General features: G+C 34.9%; 1 protein-coding gene across 1 annotated transcript in view; it reads right to left on the reverse strand.

The window, feature by feature from the left end:
• Window positions 1-11379, reverse strand: part of PTPRQ (protein tyrosine phosphatase receptor type Q) — a 276229-nt gene that overhangs the window by 133689 nt on the left and 131161 nt on the right. The window contains 6 exon segments of the mRNA XM_045288666.1: window positions 503-772; window positions 2194-2335; window positions 6813-6964; window positions 7343-7618; window positions 7888-8179; window positions 9938-10105. Coding sequence (XP_045144601.1) covers window positions 503-772; window positions 2194-2335; window positions 6813-6964; window positions 7343-7618; window positions 7888-8179; window positions 9938-10105 — 1300 coding nt within the window.

Raw genomic sequence — 11379 nt, forward strand, 5'->3', positions numbered from 1 at the left:
ACATGCTCACTGATTTGGCTTTTCTCCTGCAGTCGGCATCATTACGTGTGTTTTGTGAGATTGAGGAGGACTTTGTAAATTGGTGTCGGACATATAGGCTGATTTGGACTTATGGGCTTGGGCAGTACTGGGTTGGGATGCTTTCTTAATGTACACTTATCCTTTATATGAAACTCTCTCTTATATACATATGAGTTTTGTGGATTTGTTCCTTTAATTTACTCAGACTAACACAGGGCACTTGGCTATTAACCAAAAATTCGAGGTTCAAATCTTCCAGAAGCTCTGTGGGAGAAAGATATGGTAGTTGGCTTTTGTGGGATTTACAGTACTAGAAACCCCATGGGGAAGTTCTACTCTGTCCTGTAGTTGCTAAATCCAAACATAAAGCAACTATGTAAAACAGAGTTTGGATTTGCTTGGTGGCAGTCAGTCAGGGATTAGTGGTATTAAGATAGCAAATTGTACTGAAAAGTATATGGAGTGGTCCAGAAATAGTTACCTGTTTCATGTAGTGTTCTGACATCACACGTGCTTTCATCTCCTTCACCTACTGCGGTTGAAGCTCTTACTTTAAAGACATAGGAAGTATTGGCCCGCAGTTTCATGAAAGTATACATGTGATCCTGGGGAGACACTTCTGTAGAGTTCCTTTCCAATGTTAGGATATAATGTGTAATGATTCCATTGGTCTTTTGGGGAGGATTCCACTGAAGTAAAACTGATTGCCAGCTAGTTGCCATACAGTGGACATTCTGCACAATACCTGGAACTTAAGAGATAAACAGGTGCCAAAAGTTAAAATGTATTCCCATGTAGTAGATAAATGGTTGAATTATCTGATTGCTGGATAGAATCATGTTTAAGTGTAGAGACAAAATAAAAATATAATACACAAAACTTTCAAGCTGTGCTCAAGAAGTTATGTGTAGTATATAATAGAATTATTATATGTAATAATTATTAAAATGAGTTTTCTTTATAGGTTGAATGTCTGTAGTATCACTCATATATGATGTACAGCTTCTAGAGGTATGTCTACATTTGTGTAGAGGTCTGGTAGCTAATGTTCTGATTTAGTTTAGTATTTTCTTCCTAATCTACCTGAACTATAACTACCACATTTACAAAATGGGAATCATTGAGATTGTCACATATATTGCACATTTTGTGTACCTGTGACACTCTAATAAGTGCTTTGTGTAGGTTGATTAAGTTATTTTCAGAACCTTAGTAAAGGCATCTAGAAGCGTGGAGGTGTCCAGTGACTTTGTCAAGGTTTTACAACTAGTACATAACGCAGCTTGGAATCAAATCAAGATTCTCTGACTTCAGACCCTCCTTTATGATCTCATATAAGTATTATATACATAGCCTGCCCTTATAGGTAGGCATCATTAGAGGGCAAAAGTCTCAAAGATCTATAAATTAATATTAAAATGAGTAATTTAGCAGTTAGTAATCACCGACCTGAATTTAGTGGTTCGTTCAAACAAGAAAAACTTACAAGGTACTGGGAAGAAGTAAATAGGAAAGATCTTATTTTAAAATTGTTGACTGAAAGTCAGTGAGAAGACAGGAGTGCCTTAAAGACACATATCCCCAGTGAACAAGGAAGCATATGTGTCTGAGCTACCCCTAACTCGTTCATAAGTAAAAATTATTCAAAACACACATAAAAGCAAGATGGCACATGTACATGTGCATGACATGATGAGCAATGCATTAAAAAGGCTGAATAATTAGGCTAATGGCACTTCAGAGCTCCCACCACATGCCACAATTATGCTTCCTAAAGAAACATATAAATATTGTCTCATAAAAATAAAATTCAGCATGTTAAAAATGACTGCCTCATTTCCCATACTTTTTTTCCCCAACTGCCTATAATGGTACTAAGAATTAATTTTCAAAAACATATACATGCCTACTCTGTTCCAAAACTAGTACTTGATTACAATTTCTATCATTCAAAATAAAATCCCATGTATAAATACATGTGTGTGAATATGTGTGTGTGGGAATATATATATTTCAGAAATGGGATGCAGCCTAGTCTTAGAGCACTGAAAAATTGAACTTATCTTTGAGAGTATTTTTAAATAGCTATATTTGTTGCATAAACTGGAAAGAGAAGAGAGAAGCATTAAATATAAAATAAAACACTGTTGGCTCAAAAACGCTGTGTCTAACCTGATTCTTGAGTTGTGAACTTTACTATATTACTAAATTGATTGCCGTTTCCAACTTTGGTAAAGGCAGACATGCTGACAGAATATGTACTCACTGGTTCCAAACCAGCAAGTGTGGCTTCAGTCTCAGTACCTGAGACATTCTGAAAAACAGGAAACAAAATTATTCATCACACACCATCAGCAAAACGTTGTAACTGGAAGAAATCTTTGAATACACCAAAATTAGTTTTCTATTATTTTTCATGTGTATTGGCTCTTTACTCTGCACAACAAGCCCTACTTTTCTCCCCCAACAGTCTATTGACACATAATTTACCCAATGGTTCAATCGTTCAAACATATCAAGGAGAATTGTACAATCAACACCACGTCAATTTTAAACACACATCCCCCGCCATGGTTAAATCACCTTTACAGTGAGTTGTGCAATCACAATCCATTCTGGTGCTCCCTCCCACTCCCACCCTCATTATTAACTCCCCAAATCCCCCTTCCCTCTCTATCACCCACCCCCCATCCCTCTATTTTTAACATGCAACTTAACAAACATATCCATTTTAAATAAAATGAAGCCAATATGAAATATGTACTTCTATTTCCCAAAGTATGCTTAAGCTTATGGCTCCAGGAGAAACTAGGCACCTTGTCTTTCCTAAAAAAATTCAACATTGCTGGGGGTTTTTAAAACTACAATATTTTGTTTTTATTTGGTCTGGCTTCTCAACCCTTATTTGTAATACATACTGACGATTTCCTTAATTTGCTAAAATTGAAGTCTCCAATTTAAAATAAACTTTAGCAGTGAGCATACTTGATCTTTCTAAAATTCACCTAAATGTATTTTAAAATATGTGGCACTTTTCCTGTATGAATCAAGTTTATCAACAGCTACTTTATACTTGCTTCTGAGAAGATAGCAGTTTGTAATACAAAATCCCTCCTCCCCTGCCCTTACACTGGAAATTTCCCCAGACAGTCCTAAATGTTTATTTTAATACAATCTGTTCATAAAATAATGAAAAACAAATCAAAGGGTTCTCAAACTTGCTTGGAAAAAAATATGTTTTCTCAGAGGAAGTGTGTGATTAAGTATAAAAATTGCATTCAAATAAAACTGTCATAGCTTAACAAGCAGGTAAGATTGGTGAGCTATCTAACAAGAAAGAACAGGACATTTTCTATCAAGCACTATCTTAGGAATATTACAGTGTCACAGATCCAGAGAATAAACCTCTTTGACTGACTTAACACTTAAGTAGCCAAAATTTATGAGAATACTCTCAAGATACTTAGATTTAGAATATTTAAAATACTAATCTCTAGAAAATCATTAATATTTCTTAGCAATTTTCGCTGTCACACCATTTCCATTCATTCACTATATTTTAACGTTAACACTTGTTATTTATCAAGCATACTGCTAGATGACCTGGAAATTATAAAATGGTATAAAAACGTCCTGGCATCAGTGAATTTTTACATGAACTATAAAACTGCATTAATAATTGCTGGCTATTGGAATGCAAAAGCTGGAAACAAAGACAGGCATAACGAGCTGACAGATAATGGCTTAAATGATAGTAACTTGGGAGATACTCTGATTCAGTTTTTGCAAGACCAAGGGCTTCTTCACTGTAAACAGCTCTTATCAACAACACAGTGACTTCACTTGGAGCTCACCTACACTGGATACACCAGGGTCAAATTGATTACATCTGTTGGATGAGACTGTAGAGAACCTCAATATTATCAGAATAAGGCTTATTTGCAAACTCAAGTTGAAGCAGAAATTCATTAAAACAAGCCCACAAGAGACAAATACTACCTTGTGTATCCCCCCTGAATTTAGATAACATCTCCAAAAACAGATTTGATTCACTGAACACTAATGACAGAAGACCAAAGGACGAGTCCAATGACATCAAGGACAGCATGCCTGAGAAAAGCAGAAGGTCATTGAAAAGACAGGGAAGAATGAAAAGACCGAGACAGATGTGCGAAGAACTTCTGAAATGTGCTCAGGAGTGAAGAGAAGCTAAAGGAAACGGAAGATGTGGCCCAGTAATCGAGCTGAAGTGAGACTTCATCAGTCCCGAGTTAGAACAGGAAAGGGGCGGACATGCTGGCCAGTCCTCACGGGGAGAGAACTGAAGAAAAGGGAAATAAGTAAACAGAGGCACGAGTGAAGTACGGAAAGGTTCTAAGGCCCAAATGGAGAACTCTTGGTTACAGGTTGGGCTGCTAACCTTAAGAGCATCGGTTCAAACCCACCAATGATTCGGAGTGCCCAACAGACTGAGTCAGCATTCAGTCCTTTCAGGAGGTAACACATGATCGTGAACTGAGTGTATTGAAGGAAGAAAGCTATATTAAACTGAAGAAATTAACAAAGCACAAAGGTCCAGGAATTTATGGAATACCAATTTAAATGGTTTCAACAAACAGATGCAATGCTAGAAGACCTCATTCATTTCTGCCAAGACGTTTAGAAGACAGTTGCCTGCTCAAGGAACTGATTTTAACTCCATTCTCACTCAGAACAGCCTCATGGACGAGGTGAAATTACTCCTGTGGGTTTCCAAGACTGTAACCCTTTACAGGGGTAGAAAACCTCTTCTTTTGCCTGAAACAGCTGATCGAGATCCACATTTGTGTCCATTGCAAGTGATTTTAAACAATGTACAAGATACTGAATGACTTCATGAATATCACACACATGTAAAACTTGTGTTGCAGCAGACCATTGGCAATGCTAATTCATCCATTCTCCACCTCAAAGTATAATATCTTATGGAATAAGGATTATGATAATTTTTACAACTTACATATTAATGATAGCCTTTCTCTTAAGAAAAGAGAATGACCAGAAAAATCTTGGGACACAAATTATTTTCATATTCAGGTAGTGGGATACTGGCACTTTATACTTAGTGCTAGGACAAAACTGGATGGATGATTACTGTTATTTTTAATCTATATAAATAATAGAATAGTGAGTGCATTTATCATATGCTCATAATTGTTCCAAATGCTGCATGTTGATTTTCCCTTATGATTATCATTTAAAAGTGTATGCACCTTTTAACATCCATTTTTCCCTGGAAGAAACTGGGTCATGGAGACGTTAAGCAACTGCCCTAATAGAGCACAATAAGTCTCACAGAGAGGATTTGAACTGGACAGTCTGACACCAGAGTCCTTGTTTTATCATGTCTGTGTTAGAGATCACAGCTCCAGAAAGACTAGGTCACATATACACACCACCTTTGAATACACACTAAGAAAATGATTTTTTCCCTTTGGTTATCCATTTCTCAAAGACTCATCAGACAAACTAAATAAAAAATGGGGCCTTTTTAAGATTAGACAGAGGGTAGATACTAGAGTGCTAGAAACTAAATGTCATTAATCTAATTTCACACTTCTGGGAAACAGAGTCCACATTTATGAAATAATGTAATTCAAATTCTTACTCAGCCTATCATATTTTAAACTAATATCTTGGTTTCCAGGAAGAAAGTCCTTATTCCGGATAACATAACCTTGATCACTGATTTTAATATTCACTATTCATCTATAGCCTACACGTGCTATAAAAAATATTTACATTAGTAATAAATTTTGACTACAAATACTGGACAAAATGTTTACTGTCTATAGTGTACATTCTTTTTACCGCAAATAAGATCATTTTGCTACTTCATTTGTCTTTGTAGGAAAGAAAACCTACATCTTTCTTACATAATTTCTAATTAGCTATGAAATATTTTGGCAATTAAATATAGAAATTATACAAGTATCCGTGAGCCCTTTAATTACATCAGTTCTGTGGGTAAGTTCCACTGATTCTGGGTCATACAAACAGGGGAAGGAAAGTGTATTTAATATTGCAAATGACTTGCTGTAGTAAAAGAATAAGGTCTACATTATTAGCGTCGTATCTTGTAGTATCTGACAGCATTAGTGTAGCCCGGTTCTGTGTGGGGCTGTGATCCTTACAGTCCGTGGTTGGAAACCACCAGCAGCTCGGCGGGAGAAAGAGTGGGGCTTTCTGTTCCTGTAGACTATCGCTTCGGCCTTTGGGCTAGGATCAAGTGTAGTATCTATCTATTCCAGTAGACTGTAGTAAACAATTACAATCTTGAAAATCCCTATGAGTCAACATTGAATCCATGACAGTGAGTTGGGGTTTCTGTTTGTTTATCTTGTACTATGAAGGAAAGTCGCCAAAGTCTGGTACCTTTATTTTTTATAAAAAAGTTAAAACTTAACTTGGCACTTCTCATATGAGAAAATAGAAATCAATTACATTTAAGTTAGTAACAAGTTTTTAATAAACCAGAAAATAATTATTATCTATTTTCCAGGATTAACAAAGTAGTGAAATTATTCCTCAAATTATAAGTAACCAAACATTTTAAAGCTTAAGTAAATAAGTCTACAAATTGCTTATTAAGTTCACATCTTTCAAGTAAGTTCTTAAATTATATGTTTTTTTTCAAAAACGTTTGAAAGACGGCCCTTGTTTAATTTAAAGCAGTTTTCCCCCTAGCTGTCAAAAGAGTTATCAAGCACTGAAAAATTCTAAACAAACATATATTGTTATAATCAACCTACCTTATAAAATATCGCATCAGTTCCATTCTGATGAATTTTAAAACTATACACTTTAACAATACCGCCTGGGAGAGGACTGGGGCTCCATTTCAGCCTGACCGAGTCTGAAGTGCAGTTGACAAGCGTCAGATTTTGAGGAGGTGCTAAAGGCACTGCGGGGAAACACATTCATCAATTGACAGCCATGAAATGTTTATCAGGTACTGAGCATGGTGACTTTAAATTCTTGAAGACACTAGTAAAAGAAGATTTACATAATGGTCTTTTTCATTTCAGAAAAGCATATCCGAAAGAAGTATATGTCTGGAAGACTATAGTTCCCAAAATACCTTTAAACAGAACACTTTGTTCTGAAGCTCCAATTAAAAAAAGAGGGGAAAGGAAAAAACCAAACAGCAGTTCAGCCAAGCAGATACATGTTGGAGGAAGAGCGTCAGCATCCTGTCATTTTCCATGCTTCCATGCTGCTCCTTAGAGAGAGCGAGGCTGCCACAGTGAAGTCACTTGAAGACGAAGGAACGGCCGCTTACCTGACTCATCTGTGTAAAAGAAAAGAAGACTGGGAGGGCCGAGTCCCTTCACAGTTCTTGCAGCAGCAGAAAAACTATATAATGTAAATGGTGAAAGCTCTTCCAAAATGACATAGTTATCGGAGGTAATAACAGAATAATTCTCATTTGGTCCTTGTAAATTTAAATCATAGCTTATTATTGCACCGTTTGGCTTTACTGGGGGATCCCAGGATAAGAGAACTGAGGTAGAGGAAAGGTTTTTAAAAGTGTTGATTATTGGTGAAGTTTCTGGGACTATAAAAGAAGAAGAGAATATTAAATGAAACAAAGTGAATTCGCATTAAAAGAAGAGGCTTCAATAATAAGTGGACTTAATGATATTAGTAGATACTCATTTTAACTTTAAATTATATAATAGCCTATTATATTTATTAAAAGGCTAATAATTAATAGATGACAGTAGAGTCTATATAATTTTACAGATACTGTTGTCTATCAGAAAGCAATATAAATTAAGATAGCAAAACAATCTGTCTGAAAGGCAGTAAAAGGGTCTAGCCTACCATCTTCTTCAGTTTTGACGTAGAGCTGGGCAGTATAGGAATCAGAGAATCACTTTTCTGTTGATGGAGTGATTTCTAATATGTAATCAGTGTATTTTTCCAGATTATCAAAATATATGCTTCTCTCATACGTAACTAGAGGTGATTTCACGTGGCGAGGAGTCTGCTGCTGTAAGCTCAGGGAAACATAGAAGACTAGACCATTTGGTCGAGATGGTGGGACCCAGCTTACATTTATTGCAGTTGACGAAATGGACTCATAGGTCAGGTTTCCAACCAACCCTTCAGGTATTATGATGGGTAATGTGCAAAATATAAAATATTATTATCAGTTTGCCTAGATAAAACTTAAGTACATTCACATGTTGAGGATACTTTTTGAAATGGTATCCATTATTACATTGTTAGCTTTTACATTATTTAGATGAAAATGTGGTAAACATCACCTGTGAAATCTTTTAAATAGTTATTTTTTAATTATTTAAAATAAACCCTGTCATGTTAAATATGTGTAAGCATTAACATTAGTTTATATAATTATTCTCTTAGCTTTTGTTTCCCACAGTGTGTGTGTGTGTGTGTGTGTGTGTGCGTACACACACGTACACATACATACATATAAACACACAGGGGCCTTCACAAAGTTGGAGGAAAATGGAATTTAAAGATAATGAAATATTTTTGTAAACTTTTTGAAGCCCCCTTGTACATATGTTATAGATATTCATATATTTAAACAAGAAATCAACAATTTCAGGTTCTTTCCCCTAAAGATTACCCTTACTATCCATCAGAGGAAACTCGGGCCCAGGGCCATTAAGTGGTTGTCTGCAGTCATGTGGCTAGTGAGAAGTAGAGTTGACAATACCTTAGCTTTCATGATTCTATTTCACGTTCTCTCTCCTCACCCTGTTGCCAAAGAACCTTATATGTAAAGAGGCTTCCTACCTATAGAAGTTCTAATTAATTGATATAAATATCAATGATATTTATAACACACTTCCTGGATTACTGCAAATTTGTCATCACACCTGAAACATGTAAGTGGATATATACTTGTGTGTTTTTTCTAATGGATTCTAATTATATGTGACAAAATTAATTGGCAAGATCTTCATTTAAAGAATAACTGAAATAATATTGTCTTCATATTATAGTAATTATAATTTTATGCATGTTTTGTTTTAACATATTTTGTTAATGACTCCACAAATACATTTCCTCATGTTTTATTCTCTTTTAAAGATTTCACATATTGATAAAGCTATAATAATGTAAAATATTACTCCAACAACAAAGACATTGCTCACTTTGCATGCTCATGCTCTTGGCTAATTTACAACATTCAGATAATAAACCTGGAACTTTATTTTCAGCAGAATTTTAGATCAGTGCCAATTCTGAAACTAAGAAACAAGTACACACAATACAAACAAGCACAAGAATAATGAGTCAACGATCCAGGGAGTGTTCTATTTTCAAAGTTGAAACACTAAAAAGAAAAAATCAATCAAGTGTCTCAACCATTATGATGTTGTGAGCATTCAGCATAGGCAGGATACTGGAGAGCAGGCCTACAAGAATCTTCTGGGGATAGATATATATAGATAGAGAGAGAGAGAGAGAGAAATAGACATAGATATTTGAGTCCTAAGTGGCTTCTAAAATAAAAAGAAAGTTACTGGCAGAAGGAAAAGCAGTTCCTAAAACAAATAGATAGCATATAAACAATCAGGAAATTCATCTTGTATCCAGCATTTTTCTTCTTGCCTTTAACTGAGTGACTGTGACACCTTTCAAAGTAATAAAAGCAAAATGATTTTCATGAATGAATGGCAGCAGTTTTCACAAATAAAAGAGACTCTTAAAGTAATAGTTTTATAGCTATATTAAATATATGCTTTAAGCTTTTAAAATGTATAATTAAATGAACTCCCCCAAATATAAATTTTACTACCAATAAATATATTTAGGAAACATTTCTTTAAATTTTTTTAAAGTTATAAAATAATTCTATTAAAGATGAATAAATTATCTCTGTTTACATACTGTCTTGATCTGTGTACACTTGAACTATGTCACTGCTTTTATTCCCATTTCCAACTGAAGTACTTGCGGTTACCCAAAATGCATAGTAGCTGAATGTCGCCAGTTTATCTATTATTGCAGATACGGTCCGATTGTCAGAGTCATTGGTTACTTCATGGAGTGTGAAATTCTGAAAAATAAACATATGGTTTAAGAGTTAAGGGTCTATTTCTTTTTAGTATAAATGAACATTTCAAGATAAATATTACCCATTAATTGGTTGTCTCAATATTTTACTATGTCAAGCTTTGAGAGAAATCAACATATATCCTCTTATTATAATAATTACATTGCAAATATGTTTTTTTAAAGGACTTAATGATAGTTTTATTATAAAAGCAATGCACAAAGTTGCAAAGAGTAAAACAACAACTAAAACTAAGTAGTGGGGGAGGTCACATTGCTGTTTCCCTGGAAATGCTTCAATGAGTTTATCAGTTCCGGTTTCATTAGGAAATATTGAAGTATTTTTCACAGCACTGATGTATATTTTTAAATATGTCTGTGGGAAGGAGTTATGCAAATGTTTGTTTCTTTTTATGGATGCAAATGGGCATTATTAATCTTTAGTGGGCTCTCCTTTTATTTTTTATTTTTCTCTAAATTTGTGGAGAGCAGTTAAGATACTTTCTAATGTACAAAGTAGGAAGTATTTGCAAATATTCCTACTTACTCCTGAATTATGAGAGAATGTATTCAATCCATTCTCTGACAAAAATTTTAAACAAGAGCACAGATAAATGCCATTAGTTCTAGAGTAAAGTATGGTATCAAAAAGCAAACCAACTGTCACCCAATTCCAACTCATGGGGACCCTTCGATTGGATTTCTGAGGCTTCCTTTTCTCCAGCAAAGTAATTGATGGTTTGCTGATGAAACACTAACCTTGCGGCTAGCAGCCCAATACTTACCCCACAGTCAACATGAAGACCAAGGCAAATTTAAAGACGGTACGACTATTTGATATTGCCAGGGGCTTGTGGGTGAGAGGATGAGTAAGTAGAGCACAAGAAGAAGTGAAATTATTCGGTGTAATAATACTGTGATGGTAGACCTGTGACATTCCATTCTGCATCTATCAAAAGTCATGAGACTATACAACCCAAAGATTAAAACCAATATTAAACTAAGGAATTTAGATCATTAACATTTATCAATACTGGCCCATCAGTTCTAACAAATATTGGGATGGGGAAAGGATGGACATAATAATAAAAGATTTACTTCAATTTTGTATGACCTACTTAGGAACAAGAAGTACTGTTGGCACAGTGGTTTTTTTTCAGAGTGTTCATTTTTATTTATTTATTTATTTTTAAACATTTTATTAGGGGCTCATACAACTGTTATCACAATCCATACACACATCAATTGTGTAAAGTGCATTTGTACATCATTCTCAAA

Source organism: Echinops telfairi, unplaced genomic scaffold, assembly GCF_000313985.2.
Source record: "Echinops telfairi isolate 266 unplaced genomic scaffold, ASM31398v2 ScPeMD7_2;HRSCAF=8, whole genome shotgun sequence".
In the NCBI taxonomy this organism is placed as follows: domain Eukaryota; kingdom Metazoa; phylum Chordata; class Mammalia; order Afrosoricida; family Tenrecidae; genus Echinops; species Echinops telfairi.